Source organism: Moschus berezovskii, chromosome 25 (genome assembly GCF_049115385.1).
Source record: "Moschus berezovskii isolate FMDL1 chromosome 25, NW_MosBer_1.0, whole genome shotgun sequence".
Taxonomy (NCBI): Eukaryota; Metazoa; Chordata; class Mammalia; order Artiodactyla; family Moschidae; genus Moschus; species Moschus berezovskii.
The window spans coordinates 41,868,057-41,886,647 of record NC_142484.1 but is presented as its reverse complement, the minus strand read 5'-3'; the positions used below and the strand labels follow the sequence as shown (position 1 = coordinate 41,886,647).

The window sequence follows — 18,591 nt, the reverse complement described above, 5'->3', positions numbered from 1 at the left end:
CTATTTCTCCTTTTCTTCAGGGGAAAGATTTCTTCAGTTTTTGGATTCTCTGGGAAGGTAGGGGCTGTACTTTGGGGGTCTCTTCCTGATGGGTTACTTTTTTGAGCCTTCACTTCACAGGCTTGCCTGAGGCCCCTCTGGGATTATTCAGAAAGAGGCCACAACACAGGGACTCTGATATCTTCATAAGCCAGATCCACTCAAATTCAGTAGCATGAAAGGAAAGCTGCTTAAAAATAACCAAACTTATATCTATAAGTTTGGGAGACTACCTCCCACTGAAGTCCAAATAACTTTCCTTTGTTGTGTATTTTCTTTTCTTTAGGACCACCAGAAAAAAAAGTAGTGGTGCACCTCAAGAAGTTGGATACAGCATATGATGACTTTGGCAATTCTGGCCATTTCACCATCATTTACAATCAAGGCTTTGAGATTGTGTTGAATGACTACAAGTGGTTCGCCTTTTTTAAGGTAAGTTTTGTTGGAATATGCATTCATTATTTCCAGTGATCTGATATCTGAAGCCTCTTCTAATGAGGAGACCCTCAGTATTTTAACTTTAGATTAGGAAGATAACCAGAATTGTACCAGTTTTCCCAAGAGAAATTATATGATGTAATTTTTCCACTTTATTTAAAATTGTGACTTTGGTTTGGAAAAAACACACCAAATCTATATTTGAATGTGTGCAATCCATATGTATTTAAATTTACATTTTGGTAAGTATGACTAAATACTTAATTTATTTTCTTTATTACTACACCTTTACTTCTAATTGTTGCTTTAGTTACTTGGCTTTGTACTGAATCTGTAGGAAAGATAGAAATTTTATAAATTTTTCTTGAGGTTATTATACTGTCCCTCTTATCATTGTTGGTTAGCTCTGAGAAATTGACCTGAATGACTCATTGAAATAATGTCATGTACTAAATATATTAATGTGAATAACTTATTTGACTAAGCTCAGACAAAGAGATGGAGAGCCTTGGAACCCCTTGGGCTAAAGTGAAAGGCAGCCCCGCCAGCCCAGCTGGTTTTCTTCTCTCACCGGGGAAGAACTGATGTCTATTCCCGTAGTATTACACACTGCTTCTAATTGCAGACACAATCTAGGGTAAACAGTTGGGCACAAACTGCAATCCATCCCAGATATCCTTCCTGTTTGGAGAGTATTAAATGGTTTAACTAAGTTGAATCCACAAGCCTGAGACTAGCTGTTTCTTATCATAAATAAAGGTTAATAAATAGAGACTCTTTCAAGGGATAGTGTCGATAGCCTTTAAAACATATGGTAAGAGTTAACCAATTAAATGGTAAGAGGTAACAAATTACAGGATTTTGTGGGAACATGAGGGAATGAGTCTGTTAAAGATGAGGAAAGAAAAAGAACCAGCAGAAGATGAGTTTCTGAATTTATTGTGATTCCTCATGTGGATTGTGATGTAATCTGAGTCAAATTTCTTAGAATCATAATGCTCAATACTTTTTTTTTTTTAACTATGAGGACCCCTTCTTAGTATGAAAAAAGAAAAGAGAGACAGGAAAAATTGTCTCCTCTCACCTGGATTGGCTATCTGCTTTTCAGCTGGTGGGAACCAGTCCATCTGCGCTGGCCGCTGGCAGGCCAGCGGTCCGCTTTATTAAGTTGAAGCCCATGCTTGACCATTTATTAAATATTTTTTATTATCACCCCTAGATCCTATCACCCTATAGATACTATGTATTTTTAAAAGTTGTTAAGAGTATCTGGATGAGCTTTTAAAGTGGTAGTGTGAAACTGTGAGTCCATCTGAATATAATTCTTGATCTGCATGTTGATCGGCCTAGGGCTTTGTGGGCCTCTCACAGGTACTCTGTTACCTCCTTTAAAAGCTCTTTGTGTTTAGGTTGGGAGTCAGTTGCCTGTGGACTTGATGCACAATGAGAGGGAGACTCAAATCGGTTTCTACCGTGTACCCTCTTGCCCCGCCTGTCCCCCTGTTCTGTGGATACAGAATAGGTTCTTGATATATGTTTAAAACATGAAAGTGAAGCAGAGTTCAGTTGAGAAATAGGTTGCCTGAGTTATTTCAGTGTAAGATAGGATGTAGTATATAAACAGATGAATAGATAGTTTTACCCATTTAGCTTGGAAGACTTTTCATTCTTCACTTCTGTAGACTTGGAGAAACTGGTAGTGAAGCTTCTGATGACACCGTCAATTACCCGAGATGTAATCAGAAATAGGCAAGGGCCGTTTCACTCCATTAATATTTTCCTATCGGTTTGTCTGCTCTCAGCTCGAATAGAGAGCTGTCCCGGAGGTGGTGGGGACAGAGGGTATGGCTGGTAGCTGAGTCAGAACACTTCTCTGTGCAGTTGACCCTTGAATAATAACAGGTTTGAACTTCATGGGTCCACTTATGCAGAGGTTTTTTTTTTTTTTCAATAGTAAAGACTGCAGTACTGCATGATCCGAGGTTAGTTGAATCTGCAGATGAGAATCCAAGGTTTGTTGATACCTTAGATGTGGAACCCTGTTTGTGGAGGGCTGACTATTAATTATAGGTGGATTTTCAGCTACTTGCAGGATTGGTGCCCCAAACCCTGTGTTGTTCCTTTGTTCAAGGGTCAACTCTATTTCTCTTTAGATCAAAGGTGTAAGCAGATTTTTCACTTTTCTGTAGCCTCAAACATTATTTACAGGTAAATAAAGGCTTTTAAAAGCCAAATAAGATTTTAAGTGTTCTCAGCCATAACTGGGAAGCCACTGTATATTCTGTTGTTGGGTAGAACCCTACCTGATCATGTGCTTCTGAATGGCATTCTCTCATTACGAATAAAATTAACAAGAGTGTTCTCCTGCTACTGATTTCAGTGTATTTTTTAAAGTGTCCATTTGACCAGAACCATTATCAGGACTGTGTTTTCTTTTCCTGCTGAAAAATCAGACACTCTAATCTGTGGTTAGGTCATGTGATAAGTATCATAATTTCAGTAAGCAGAGCAGAACATTAACAAGATATATGGTTTTAAAATTTCTCTCAACATAATCAGGTAGTTCCAGAAAAACATGCTTTCCGGAGTGATAAAATGCCATGTTCTCTTAGCAAATCCATCTGGAAAAGTAAAGGAGAGCAGCAAAGCTTAACAAATTTAGGAAAAATCATAAAGTGGAATTAACTTTACATAATAGGACAAATACTTTTGGGGGGGACACTTTTTAACATAAAAGTCTTGCTGGACTTTACCTTAGGGTATTTCCTGCGGTGTGACTCAACAAAGGGCACCTGTTTATGAATAGGCACGTGAGATTTTTTTTTCCTACTGATTTTAGAAGTAGCGTTTAAATGAAAATTATTTTTTAAAAAGAATAATTATGAAAATATAAGCAGTATTTTACTATTCAACTGTCATATATAAGCTGCTATCGTAATCCACTCAACTAACTGCTATTGCAGAAACATCTGACAAACATTTGTCATTTATATCCTCTGCTGTTAGTCCACGAATCAGCTGGATTTCGGGTCTCTCCACTGACTCATAACAGACTCTCCCCCTTGTTTCCTTTTGCCCTGTTTCAGATAGGCTTTCATGAAATTGTTTCTTAGGGTTGTTCCTGCTCGAGTTTGTTGAGCAGGTGATGCGGGCAAGGTATCCTGTTAGGTTCCTGCTCCTCATCCCCCAGCTCAGCCTGCAGTTCAGAACAGACAGCTTCGACATCATTCTCCCTATATTCCAACTTTGGAGCCATGGGGTACCACTTTTATTGCCAGGAACTTGCTGTATTAAGTTTCCTTATTTAGGCCTCATCTGGAGAATAAGCAGAATTTTTCATGATCTGTTCTTAGGCCTTTTTTCCCTTGGTTTTAACTGCTTAAGAAATCAGCAGTGGAGTAGGATGATCTTTTTTTTTTTTAATGTATGATCTCAAGCTAGATAAAAGTTTGAAAGGAAATCTTGACGCTGAAAGTTTATGCACTGTGTGAGTCAGGAAGGAAGCACTAGGTTTATATTTTTGAGAGACACTTTTTCCTACTCAACTTTCACCGTAGATTCAGTTAACAGAATACTCTGGGGGGGTTACAAACTCAAATGAATTTAGGGCTCACCCAGGCAGATACCTGAGCATCTGAAACAACTTTATGTAAAGCAGTAAGGAGTAATTTATTTATGGCCTATGAAATAAAAACTTTCCTAGAGACATTTGAATTCAGTTTTCCCTTAAAATAATGTGCTGGCCACAGGCCATTTGTAAGACTATCAACTTTTAATAGCATTGCCATTTGATTGTAAGTCCAACACATCTGCAAATGAAAAGTACAAACTTCTTTTATGAGAACACACAATGTAACAAAACAATATAAAGGATGTTTGATTATGACTGACTTTGTGATGGGTCGGTAAGTGATTATTTTTTCTTCTTTATGCTTTTGTGTACTTTGTTCATTTTTTGCCATGAGCATGTGTAACACTCCTCTCCGCTGTCCTCTACCTGATTGCCAAGGAAGGAAGTGGTATGAAACATACTCAGCTCCAGAGAATAACCCTTAAGTTGAACAGGCTTTTTAACCTTTTGTGTTTCTCCTTTTACTTTCTGAGGCTGTAAAAGGGAGCAGTAGAGAATGAACTCAGTTTATATTTTGAAGATTCAACTACTCAAGGGCTGAAGAAAGTACATAGAAGAGAAGCTAGACTCGTAATGGCTGAAAAGCTTATTTGGTGATAGTTAAGGCAACCCACTCCAGTGTTCTTGCCTGGAGAATCCCAGGGACAGGGGAGCCTGGTGGGCTGCCGTCTATGGGGTCGCACAGAGTCAGACACGACTGAAGCGACTTAGCAGCAGCAGCAAAGTTCACTGATTTCTAATTGAGTTTTTGTTTGGGACCTACCAGTCTTGGTAGAACTGTAAGCTAAAAACTCTACCGTGAATATTTCTAAAGCAGCTTGGTACTCAAAGACAGTATGTTGGAAAATCCATACCAGAGGATTTATTTGCCCATTTTGTGTGTTACTACTGCTAAGTTGCTTCAGTTGTGTCCGACTCTGTGCGACCCCATAGACAGAAGCCCACCAGGCTCCCTCGTCCCTGGGATTCTCCAGGCAAGAACACTGGAGTGGGTTGCCATTTCCTTTTCCAATGCATCAAAGTGAAAAGTGAAAGGGAAGTTGCTCAGTCGTGTCGGACTCTTAGCGACCCCATGGAGTGCAGCCCACCAGGCTCCTCCGTCCATGGGATTGTCCAGGCAAGAGTACTGGACTGGGGTGCCATTGCCTTCTCTGACTGTTTGTGCTAGTGACTTTTAAATTTCAAGCTTGTCACAACAGCCAGAAATCATGTGTTTTCTACAGCAAAGGATTTGGGAGTCTCGTGTGGTCTTTTCCATTGTGCTTCTGGGTTTATTACTTTCAGAATATTTATTATTGGGATAGATTTACCTGCTTTAATATAGGTTGAATACACCAAAATGAGGTGTTTGTCTTTCTTATAAATAATGTGATGTTTACTTCTAAAAGTGTTTCAATTGAGGAAAAGAATCAGAAGACGCCTAGTCATTTGTTTTCTTTCATAATGATTCTTTATCTCAACTTAATGACTGAGTTTTCCATTGTGAACCTTTCATAGGATGTCACTGATCTTATCAGTCAGTTTTTCATGCAGCTGGGAACTGTGGGGATGTATGATATTCCACATCTGAGGAACAAACTGGGTGAGCTCCATTGAAATACTTCTAACTTTCTTATTAAATGCAAGCTTCCCTCCTCCCTGGTGGCTTATGCAAGTTTAATGTTTGTTTCTTCATCAGGGAGAGGGAGCTGAAGAATAGATAGAGTATGATTTTCTTACAGATTTCTTGCTTGAGCCTGCTTATTTGCCGCTTCTTACCTGCCTGCAGTATTTTCACTTTAGTGTGCTCTGTTGACACACATCAAATTAGCTTTTGCAAGCATGATGCTCGTAAGTGGACGTGAAACCAAAAAGGTAAAGACCCAGTGAAGGAGAGGACGGCCCAAATTCAGTCCACATCCTTGAAGTAGCTGTGCTGCCTGCGACTACTCATTCTTTTCCTAAAATGATTCAAGAGGGGCCTATGTGAGACCATGGCATTATAGATGTGTCTTGCCAGGAGAAAAGGTGACTCTTCCCAAGAAATTAACACACTTGTCTCTCATCCCTATGAGACACCACCTGTGTCTTTTTAAACTGGTTCCTTCTCAGAACAGACTCTTGGCTAGGGAGAAGAGGATCTTTTTTTACTGTGTACATTCTCCTCTTACTTTCAGAACAGATGTTTAAATCACTACTCTCCCTGGATCCATGAATCTCGATGGCTAAAATTTTGATGGAAAAGTAGGCAGTGAGAGAGAAGAGCCGATGGGGACTGGCCCTCCCTTGTGTTTTATTTAGCAGTCTTTCCCCTTTCCCTTCCTCTTTTACTGAGCTCCTAATTAAGAAAATGAGATATGAAAAAGGGAACTGGGGCAAGTGCTGGAAGCACCATAGCCTTATCCTGTGTCAGCGTTTTTCAAGCTGTTTAATGGGCCAGCAGTGGGCCACACATCTGCCAGGAAAAAATTGTTCCTAAGTTGTGTCACTTCGTTTTGTTAAGCTCTAAAGGTTCCAGGCAGCCACTAGTAACAGATCAAAGTGAAAATTAGAGCTGGAACCAATAGGCTGTTTCTTCTGAATTTATTTCTGGTAGTTGAGTAAGTGTAGACTGTGTCAAATAGTTTCCTTTCAGAACTGCTCAGAGTCTTTATTATGCTGTAGCTGAGGAGGGAGATAGAAAATTTTTTCAAAGTTTACCACGTTTTCCTCACAAAAAATGAGGTATTCTCTGCATGCGGTTTATAAAATTCTGTCTTAAAGCTCTCGTTCTTTCTCCTAACTGGGGAGATGCTTCTACCAGTAGAAAAGATAGATTCTAGTGGTTACCTTGTAAATGGGTAAGTAGCCTTGTACCTGGAAATATTGATCAAAGTAGCATTAAGTCTATGTTTGGAATTTGTAAGATATACATGTTATTATGTCTAGGTTGCTAGATTAGGCTGTTTCTTATCTATATTCAAAAGCTATATTAGGCTAATTTGGTAGCATTTAATTTGAAATGCATCTGCATGCGCTTCTTGAGCATGTTGGCTGCACGCATAATACGTGTTGCTTAAGCATTCAGCTTTTGAGAACAGTGGCTTTTTTGTGAATGTCTTAAATAACATTAAAAAAAAAATACCAGCATTTGAAATACTAAGTACTGGTATTTTTTTTTCCCACTTAAAGAAATGAATATGTTTAAGCATTTTTTAAGAGACAGTATGATCCTTGTTGGCTTGTAACTCTAGTTTTCATTGTCTTTTAGTTATTAAATAGAGCGTCTGTTGAGCGGCTCTTTTAAAACCACAGCCAGAAACAGACTTTGGGGCCAAGAGGCAGAACAGCACCCGACAGTGGGCCTGCCTCCCTCTGACGGCTAGCAGAGGCCTCTGGCAGCTACAGCCCCTCTGGAGTCTCTAAGGGCACACAGAGGAATCCTGGTGACCTACCTCCGAGGCAGCTGCCCTCCGAACGTGTCTTTGGAAAGCAGCCACCGCCATTTTGGAATGTGAGCAACCAAAGACCAAGCAGGAAAAAGGAAAAAGTTCTGCAAGGCCTAGGTGACTTTATCATTCAGCCTTTGAATGAAAGGAATGATATGCAACACAAGGGGTTTTTTTGTTTGTTTTTTTGTATTTTTTTCTCTTTTGTTGAAGTGATTTTTTTTTTTAAACTGCTTAGGACTTGAATTATTTGTTGTATTTTGTGCAGATTTTACTCACAGTTAAAATGGTCTTCCCATGTGCCTTCTCTTTCTCTAATGACCTTGGGGAACCCCCACAGATGTTATAAGAAGAAAATCAAGCTTCAGAATATCTTGAGATGCACAGATGCATTATGGGAGGGAAGATGGTCCCAGGGAAGACATGTTCGGGGGAGGGGGCTTTCTGAGATAAGCTGAACTGCTGAAGGGTCTCTTTTTGCAGATCATAGATCTGCAGTGCCTCTGTCCAGAAAGATGGTATGATTTGGGGCGGGGCGGGGGGCTGTATTTTTTTTACTTAGATGCCAGTCTTGTGCTAAGAGCTTAACATGCTTTAACTTACAAATATCCTGTGACGTAGGTATTACTAGCTTCAGTTTTCCAATAGGGAGAATTACTCTCATACAGTGCTTAAGCTTACACAGCTTCTTTTTTTTTTTTTTAACTTTTGTTATTTTTTTTAAATTTCTTTGGCCACACATGTGGCATCTTAGTTTCCCAGGAATCAAACCCACACTCCCTGTACTGAAGTGTGGAGTCTTCATCCCTGGACCACCAGGGAAGTCCCACACAGCTTCTAATTGTAAAATAATATGGGCTATTTGTCAAGTTTGTTTCAGAAAAAGATATTAGTACTTCGTCACATTTGGGCAGATTTTCTGGTGAATCCCAAATGTTAGTTCAATGCACTGCATTGCTCTTGTTAAAATTTTAGAAGAACTGGCCTGAAGCTTAGGTTTCCTTACCAAATGAGGCTACTCATTTTCTTTCCTAAGCCTAGGTCCCTTTATTCAAAACAAAAATTTACTTTCTCCTTCCTTTTATAGTTCTCCAAATTGAAGGAGAGTTTTATAAGCTTCGAATTAAGTACCCTTGCCAAGCTTACTTCTCTTAATTAAGTTGTTGTTCAAAGCCATTGCTGCCTTTTCGTTCTTTCCTGCTACACAATGGACTAGTTTCCTCCTCAGTTGTTTAAAGGTGATTAAACATCGGCCTTGGCAACTGAGAAACGTGGGGCTCCACCCAATTCATGTTTCCTGGGAGGACTTTTCTGCATCCCTTGAATTACTCCTTGAGTGGAGAAATCTTTCTCTGGATGGTGGGTTGTCATCATTACTTTATTGGTTCGGATAGTTATGTCATTTGAGATGCACTGGTCTGCTGTTCTGGGAAGGTTGTATCTTATAAAAACTAAGGAACAGTACGTCCAGCTGCTACTTTCTTCCATCCTGATCATTGTTTATCCCTCAGGTTCTTGGTGCCACGTCTGTGCAGTCCCTCAACTCTCCCCATTACTGGGAGGGATGCCATTATGTTGGTTCCAGTTGCACTTGGCAGGGATCTCTGAACTGCTAGTACTCACTCTGCTGTAAAAGGAATGACTGGAGCATGTCATCTTCTTCCAGTCTGAAAGCCTGTGTATCTTCAGATTCTAATGCATGTAGAACTTTATCTGGGAACTTTGGAAGGTTATCCACATTTCTCTAGTCTTTTCAAAGATTTCAGAAGTAATACCAGCTTTCAAAAAATTAATTCTGTAGGGTTCTAGAAGCACAAATCAGGAATGGTGCTATGTTTATATTTTTGGTCCTCTGTTCTAAAAAATATATCATGTTACATGCCTCCAGTGTTCTGTACGAGTTGTGTATTTTCAAACTGACTGGATGTAAATACTGACAAAGCAACAAATGTGTATATATTTAGCAAGGCATTTAAAATCACCCTACCAAAGTGGTTTTTTTCCCAAAGTGGTTTCTTTGAGTAACTTTGCATCTAATGTTTGTTTTGATTATAGAAGACTTGGGTACAAAATTGCAGGTATCTGTGTTAGAAGTACCCATAATAGATTACTGCTTAGCATTCTCTGTTGTAATTGCCTGTTTGTCCTTTCCTCTGATTTTTAAACTCCTTGAGGGCAGTGATCGACTCTGTATTACTGACCTTTTTATTCCATATGTATAGTACACTATGTGATAAATAATAGACCTTCAATAAATATTTGTAAAAGAAAGAAAATTGAATAATATATCATTGTGTTGTTTTCCTGTTTCATTGTTGTGTTTCTGAAAGTATTTTTCCCTTTGTGTCCTTTAGAGGCTATGGTGGAGCCTCAGGCCACATTTGCTGAATGACTTTGTAGAAAAGGGATGAGACTTTTAAAATTTTATTCTGCTTATTTGTCACTTTTAATTTTTTGTGTGAGGTGAAACTCGGTTAAAAATAGTAGACTTCTAACTTTCAGAATTACTAAAATCTAAATTAGCTGTTGAGCTTCCCAGGTGGCTCAGTGGTAAAGAATCCGATGTAGGAGACACAGGTTTGATCCCTGTGTCAGGAAGATCCCCTGGAGGAGGAAATGGCAACCCTCTCCAGTATTCCTGCCTGGAGAATCCCATGGACAGAGGAGCCTGGCAGGCTCTAGTACATGGGATCGCAGAGAGTCGGACACAGCTGAGTGATGGAGCATGCACGCAAACTAGCTGTAGGGAAATACTGAGCTTTATCTGTGACTACAGTGGTTCCCCAAAGCCTAGCTAACCAAGGATTCATATTTGCTTAGGATGCTGTGGGCCGTCCATGCCCCACCCCTTGAGAAGCACCAGCTGAAGGTTGTTATTGTTGGCCAGTCGCTCAGTTGTGTCTGACTTCTCACGACTTCATGAACAGCAGCACGCCAGGCTTCCTTGTCTTTCACTATTTCCTGGAGTTTGCTCAAATTCATGTCCATTGAGTCGGTGATGCCATCCAACCATCTCATCCTCTGTCGTCCCCTTCTTCTCCTGCTCTCAGTCTTTCCCAGCATCGGGGTCTTTTCCAGTGGGTTGGCTCTTCGCATCAGGTGGCCAGAGTATTGGAACTTCAGCTTCAGCATCAGTGCTAGAGTCAATGAATTCTGAGATTTCTTCCAACCTTACATCTTAAGAGTTTATGAGCAAGTAAGTGAGAAATGAGTCAAGGGACTTTGGTTACCTGGCTTAGGATCAAATTGCTGTTTTCTTAACTAGTTCTGGAACCTGCAATTTGGTTTAAAGGGGACATCTCAGCTCTGGAAATAAATCTGTGACCCTCCATTGTCACATTAAATCTAATTGTCAATTCTTTAAGTAAAATGCTACAAATTATTTGGTTGCAACCACTGCCACAATTTCCTATCAGTTTCACAATTCATTAAAATTCAACTTTTAAAATAAATGGTCAAGCTGAAATAATGGGCAGAAAACTAGAAGTAATCCTTCAAGTGACATAGGGAAGTTTGTTTCTGATGAAAGATGTGACCGTCCTGGACGGTTGGCAAAATATCTGTTTAGGAAGATGTGCCTTGTTCTCTTTGTTGCCGTCTAAAGGTTTTATTCACACTCCAGACTGACAGCATGTGCAAACAGTTAATCTGCACTTGCAAAGACCGAATACGAAGGGCAGAAAATGGAGTAAACGCCGTTCTTCAGAATTGTTGGAAGGAAGTCTCTCTGCTTGTACGGTGTATCATCAAATCATTTAACATCATTCAAAGTATTCTTTTCTGAGATGGTGCCTGATGGATTAGACCTACATGTCCAGATTTTTTTTCTTACATATTCCACAGTGTGTGCTGTTGTTTCGTCCACAGTATGTATTGTTGTTTAGTCACTAAGATGTGGCTCTTTTTTTGTGACCCCCATGGACTAGAGCCTGTCAAGCGCCTCTGTCCGTGGAATTATCCAGGCAAGAATACTGGAGGGGGTTGCCATTTCCTTCTCCATGGGACCTTCCCGACTCAGGGCTTGAACCCATGTCTCTTGCAGTGGCAGGCGGATTCTTTATCACTGAGTCACTGGGGATGCCCCCACAGTATGAATACATATATTTAAAAAACTATACACCTGCACTACCATACTAATATGTTTGCTATCAAACATATGAAGTAATATTAAATGATTAAATAATATTTATTTATTGTTATAAAAACCTGTCCTGCCAAAATATACTTCATGATGATCTTCTTGGGAAACAATGTAAAAATATGTTTCATTATCATGAGTTTGTTGCCAAAAGCAATGTAAGGATTTCTGTTACCAGTTATTTTTATTACTGCCAGTTTTCAACATTTGGAAACAATTTTCTAATTAAAGTCTTTTAAGTAAAGAATTTTAGCTTTGACACATTGTTAAAAGTATGAAAATGTCACAGGTAGAGTTTAGAAGAATTACTGTTTGGTGTTTAAATGATGTTTAGTGTTAAATGATAGCAATTTAATGGACATGTTAAAACTGAGATATTTGATTTATTGAAAAACATTAAACATATCGGAGTGATATAACCATTTCAAAACATCTGTTTTCAAGAACTTAATTTTTAATGTGGTTGACAAAACTTAATCCAGGAAAGGAGATCAATCCTGGGTGTTCATTGGAAGGACTGATGCTAAAGCTGAAACTGCAATACTTTGGCCACCTCATGCGACGAGTTGACTCACTGGAAAAGACTCTGATGCTGGGAAAGGTTGGGGGGCGGGAGGAGAAGGGGACGACAGAGAATGAGATGGCTGGATGGCATCACCAACTCTGGACATGAGTTTGAGTGAACTCCGGGAGTTGGTGATGGACAGGGAGGCCTGGCGTGCTGTGATTCATGGGGTTGCAGACAGTCAGACACGACTGAGCGACTGAACTGAAGCATTGTTATTATTTTCTTATATTTACATCATTGAGTGAGTGAGTGAGTGAAAGTCGCTCAGTTGTATCTGACTCCTTGTGACCCCATGAACTATACAGTCGATGGAATTCTCCAGGCTTGAATGCTGGAGTGGGTAGCCTTTCCCTTCTCCAGAGGATCTTCCCAACCCAGCGATCGAACCCAGGTTTCCTGCATTGCAGGCGGATTCTTTACCAACTGAGCTATGAAGGAAGCCCAATTACATCATTAGTATTTGCAAATCCTGTTTTCCTTGTGTTATTTGAAGCCACTTGTTCATTTTGTGTGAGTTTAATTGCATCAAATGTGCGTGAATTTAAACAGGCACACATGAACGGGAATATGCGGTGTTCTGGCAATCACAGGCGGAGAAGGCAATGGCAAGCCACTCCAGTACTCTTGCTTAGAAAATCCCATGGATGGGGGAGCCTGGTAGGCTGCTGTCCGTGGGGTCGCTAAGGGTCGGACACGACTGAGCGACTTCACTTTCACTTTTCAGTTTCACACATTGGAGAAGGAAATGGCAACCCACTCCAGTGTTCTTGCCTGGAGAATCCCAGGGACAGGGGAGCCTGGTGGGCTTCCGTCAATGGGGTCACAGAGTCGGACACGACTGAAGTGACTTAGTAGCAGCAGCAGCAGCAGCCATCACAGGCACCACACTGCATTTAACAGGTGAGCATCTGACACTGGAACTGCGTGGGCATATCAGTGTTACTTTGTATGTAAAATACTAGTGGAAGTTGGTTTTCAGTTTTATTTCTATATGCAAATATAAATATAAATTATAAAATTTTCTTTCTAATATTTTAGTGGATTATCTTCTCATTTTGGAAAACCACTGGTTGACAAAATAAAACTTTTATCAGGTGCTGAGTTGAGGGTTGGGTTTGAGAGTATAGGTTCTTTGATGACATGAATAAAGTCTTAACAGCTTCGTATCCCCCATGGTAACGGATAGTAGTGTTTATATTGTTACTTGTTTAGTGTTTTATGAGTTTTTAAACTCTTGACATCAGTGTCATCTTTACCCTTGATACGAATCCAGTGGAGTGGATATCATACCTGTTACCAGCTGGCGAAATTGAGGCTTCTTAGTTGTGACTTGTCCAGTGTTACATAAATGATAAGTGGAAGAACGGGAATTTAAAGGGCAAAGTCCTTTTTACTAAAGAGCATTTTTTCTCATAGCCAGTGCATTACATAAAGGAGGTATTCAAATATTTGCAAATGTAATCAGGAAAACAGTGGAACAAAAGGTATAAGTGATTTTCTCACACTTAGTGTCAAAAAACAGTTGAGAAAGAGATCCAGGATAAATAACTTAAGTTCTAAAATATCCCAACCTTTCTTTTTCAGTTGGTTAATATTGCAAGGTAATTGGATGGAATTGAATAGTTGATAAAATGAATAGGAAACTGAAGAAGGGCGGCTTTCAGAATGGCAACTCAACGATAATTTTGAAGAAGCAAATGAATAGTTACTGAATGCTAGTAGTTTTCTAAACTTAAGTGCTAGGATTTGTAATTTCTTCAAATGTTGTGTGATTATCTATCTGTTGGCAATAGAAATTGGCATCAATGAATAGAAACTTAAATTATCTCATTTGTGCAAGTCAGTATTCAGAGACTGTTTATATAAATATAATAAATGAAAGTGGTTAGAAAAAAATTTTGACTACATTTCAAGCTGTATTAGTGTGGCCAAAACTTCAATTTCCTACTTGGTAATATTTTCAGAAATCACATAAGATGTATTTTACAGTAGCAGAAAAAATGACAGCAGTACTGAGAATACTCAAATCAAGAAAATAATGGGGGCACAGTGCATGGTCCTCTCAAGGTACTGAGTACTTGGCTTTTGGGGTGGGTTAAATATCTCTTCTCTACTAGTTACAGCTGTCCTGCATAGTGGTATTACAGCCCTCTCCTACCCTTCATAGGGTAATTTCAGATTCTAAAAGAAGACCATATTATTTTAGATTGGGGAAACTACAGAATAAAATAAAAATTTTAAATGGAAAATAATTCCATCAAATTAATGTATAAAAAATGGTACATAAATGGATATAGCATCTCTTAGTAATTTGCTTGAATGAAAACAGTTATAGTTTTTTAGGATTATTTTGGATCACTTAGAATGTTCAGATGGGGCTTCCTTAGTGGCTCAGATGGTAAAGAATCTGCCTGCAATGCAGGTGACTCGGGTTTGATCCTTGGGTCAGGAATATGCCCTGGAGAAGGGAGTGGCTACCCACTCCAGTATTCTTGCCTGGAGAATCCCATGGACAGAGGAGCCTGGTGGGCTACAGTTCATGTGGTTGCAGAGAGTCAGACACAACTGAGCGATTAACAAGCACATTTAGAGAATGTATAGATGCTCTGTATAAGTAGGGAGTATAAGTAGGGAGTCTAAATTATTTACCTACTTTGTGAATAATAAGAAAACCATAGATGTAAAGACTGTACAGTTAGGAAATTTGAAGGGATATTTTGGAACTTTCATGTCAGCTTAAGCTTACAGGTAAGGAAACAGGTTTGGAGAGGAAAAATTGACATTCCTAAAGTCATTCCTGAAGTCAGAACTTGGGTCTCTGCAACCCCTTTTTAATTATAAAAGTATCGCACTTTTAATTATAAACTTTTCTGAGTTTCTCGTGTTACTGTTTAAGTAGAATTTGGCATTTGTTGTTCTTTCTGTTATTATTTATTCACTCATCCAGTAACTAATTGCTTTCTACTGCTACTGTCCTAGTTACCAGATAAGCAAAAAATCTTGTTCACTGTGAGAACAGTGCTTATGTGAAATTAAATGGGTTAGTGTTTATATACAGCCTGTGAGGCTGAGTCTGTAATACCGTCCTGATTTTGCAGACAAGGACCCTGAAAGTACAGAGAGGATAAGTAACTTGCTCAAGATCACACAGCCAGTAAGAGGCAGAACTGGATGCCATCTAGGGAGTCAAGCCTGCAGAGCGTGTCCTTTACCTCTGCCCTGAATAAAAAATCTTTGACAAAAATTTAGGTGAAATTAGATGACCTTTAGACGTGTGGGTCTTAGATGAAATCAGATGAAACAAACGTTTAGGTGAAACAAAAATTTTAAAATTAGGTAAAAATTTAGGTGAAAGTAGATGACCTTTAGCCATGTGGGTCTCTCCTTGAATGAGGTGACCCTTAAGATGTGTGGGGCGACAATTAGAATCTGACTTATGAAAGCCAGTTAATTTCCAACTTTTTTTTTAAAGCAATGATTCTTACATTTGAACTCATACTTTAATTATATCTTCTCTATTTAACTTTGCACCGTCTCCTTCTTTTTTTTTTCTCCCCATGAGAATAGTATCCCAAAGAATCATTTTGAAACTCACATAATATAGATGAAAACCCTTTGCAGATTGCTTAAGCCTTTCCTGTGTGGTTTCTAGGTATCTCCTCTCAGTGTTTTTGGCCATTGACTTGTATGTTTATTTCTCTGGCATTGTGTGAGAAGACAGAGTGTTTAAAGAAATGGTGCATGGTATTTGGGAAGAACACTTGGTTCTAGAGTCCTTGGTTCTAAATTCTAGTTCAGCCACCTCTCTTTTAGGTCTCTTTTCTGTCCCCTGAGTCTATACCTTTATGTTCTGTTGAACCTCTAAGATTTATGAGTAATCTGTAAAATGTATATAAAGCATGATGTGATAGGTAAATGTTAAGATCCTGTGAAGTGAAGTCGCTCAGTCGTGTCCGACTCTTTGTGACCCCATGGACTGTAGCCTATCACACTCCTCTGTCCATGGGATTTTCCAGGCAAGAGTACTGGAGTGGGTTGCCATTTCCTTCTCCAGAGGATCTTCCCAACCCAGGGATCGAACCTGGGTCTCCCGCATTGTAGGCAGACGCTTTACCATCTGAGCCACCAGGGAAGTCCTAAGATCCTATAGTTCCATAATATTGATGATGAAGGGTATAGAGTCATTGATCATTGTGAAAGGTAAGGATCTTTAGCACAGTTGGTCATGTTTCAAGGATTTTTTTTTTTTTTCTTCTTCTCCAGTCAAAGTAACAACTCAGCCTTTCCCTTAAAGGGAAGTTCATTTTGTATTAGCAATCGTGTTTGTAGCGATAACTAGCCGTGCCAACTACGCAAACAAAGCCACACTGACGAAATACATGGCGCACATTTCTTCTAACTTGAATGCCTTGAACTTCTGGTATGTTGGGAAAGTCATTTCATCTGTGATCTAAATTGCTGGGGAAATTTCCCAGGCTTTTCCAAGCACAGTTAACTTGCTGAACCACATGGTTTTGGTTCAGATAAATAACCCCATTAATTACATGTTTGCATATTTCATGGAGTTCCCATTGTCTTAAGGTCTGGCGCTACATCAATGTACAGTGTGTGCATGGCTAGCACTTAGCATGGTGCCTGGGAAATGTTATGTGACCAAGAAGTATTTGATATATAGGTGAAAGGGCTTGTTGTTCAGTCACTGAGTCATTTTCATCTCTTTGCAACCCCAGGGACTATAGCACGCCAGGCTTTCCTGTCCTCCACTCTCTCCTGGAGTTTGTTCAGATTGATGTCTGTTGAGTTGAAGATGCCCTCTTCTCCTTTTGCCTCCAGTCTTTCCCAGCATCAGGGTCTTTGCCAGTGAGTCGACTCTTCTCATCAGGTTGCCAAAATATTGGAGCTTCAGCATCAGTCCTTCCAATGAATAGTCAGGGTTGATTTCCTTTAAGATTGATTGGTTTGATCTCCTTGCCGTCCAATAGGGTATCTAAATAGTGTTTGTTAGTTTTCAAGAAACTTAACCATAATCCCAGACAGAGCAAAGTTATTCTAGCAACATCTGGACCATCCCTCATAGATGTTCTTTTCTAGGACTTTGTTGGCATGTTTCTCATTCTTAGGAAATAGGAATTTTTTTTTAAGTGATGAGCTGTACAAAATCTGTCTTTTTATAAATATATAACTTTATAAAGTTAAAAAGTTTTTATATAACTTTTTATATAACTATTTTTTTTAATAACCAAGAAAATCCCACCCAAAGACTCACTTTTTAAAAACCATATTTCATATTAATAAAAAATTTTAGGTCTTTACATTCCACTTAATAGCATCCTGTCATTTTTTTTCCTGTTAACAGCTCTTGGGTTGTTTTGTTTGTTTTTTCTTTGGACACACTGTGAGGTTATAGGATCTTATTTCCCTGTTGTTGTTGTTCAGTCACCCAGTCGTGTCTGACTCTTTGCATCCCCATGAACTGCTGCTGCTGCTCCTAAGTCACATCAGTCATGTCCGACTCTGTGCAACCCCATAGATGGCAGCTCACCAGGCTCCCCCGTCCCTGGGACTCTCCAGGCAGGAACACTGGAGTGGTGTGCCACTTCCTTCTCCCCATGAACTGCAGCAGGACTCAAACTTGGGCCCTCAGCGGTGAGCATGTGCAGTCCTACCCACTGAACCGCCAGGGAATTCCCAGGTTCTCTTTTTGTGCTATACAGAGAGGTCAGCACACTTTTTCGTGCAGGGTAGATAGTAAATGTTTTAGGCTTTATGATTCTGATAGTCTCTGTTGCAGCACCTTTCTCCTGCTGCTGTTGCACCAAAGCCGCCAGAGTCAAGATACTATAAACAAGTGGGCCTGGCTGAGTTTCAGCAACACTGTTTATAAAAGCGAGCAACCTTCTCCAGCCTCTTCCTCTGTGATGAACATCCTCCTGTGTTTAGCTTTTTTTTTTTTTCATTTATGTGTATCTGACACTTTCAACAAGGTAGCTCTGAAAAGCTCTTAAAGCCTTGTTAGATTACTTTTTTGTTTAATTGGAAGAAAACTGCTTTACAGTGTCATTGGTTTCTACTGTGAGTGAGTGAGTGTAGTTGTTCCGTCATGTCTGACTCTCTGCGACCCCGTGGACTGCAGCCCATCAGGCTCCTCCTCCGTCCGTGGGATTCTCCAGGCAAGAGTACTGGAGTGGAGGCCATTGCCTTCTCCAGGAGATCTTCCTGACTCAGGAACTGAACCCAGGTCTCCCGCATTGTAGGCAGACGCTTTACCGTCTGAGTCACCAGGGAAGTCTACTGTACAGAACTGTACAGTAATGCAAATCATCATAATTTTATATATAAAACCCATCCCCCCATGGGGCTTCCCAGGTGG

At 39.7% G+C, this 18,591-nt stretch overlaps 1 protein-coding gene across 1 annotated transcript in view; it reads left to right on the top strand.

Moving 5' to 3' along the window:
* Positions 1-18,591, top strand: part of CTSC (cathepsin C) — a 44,222-nt gene that overhangs the window by 1,985 nt on the left and 23,646 nt on the right. Inside the window, exon 2 of the mRNA XM_055416172.2 lies at positions 326-471. Coding sequence (XP_055272147.2) covers positions 326-471 — 146 coding nt within the window. The remainder of the gene's footprint in view (positions 1-325; positions 472-18,591) is intronic.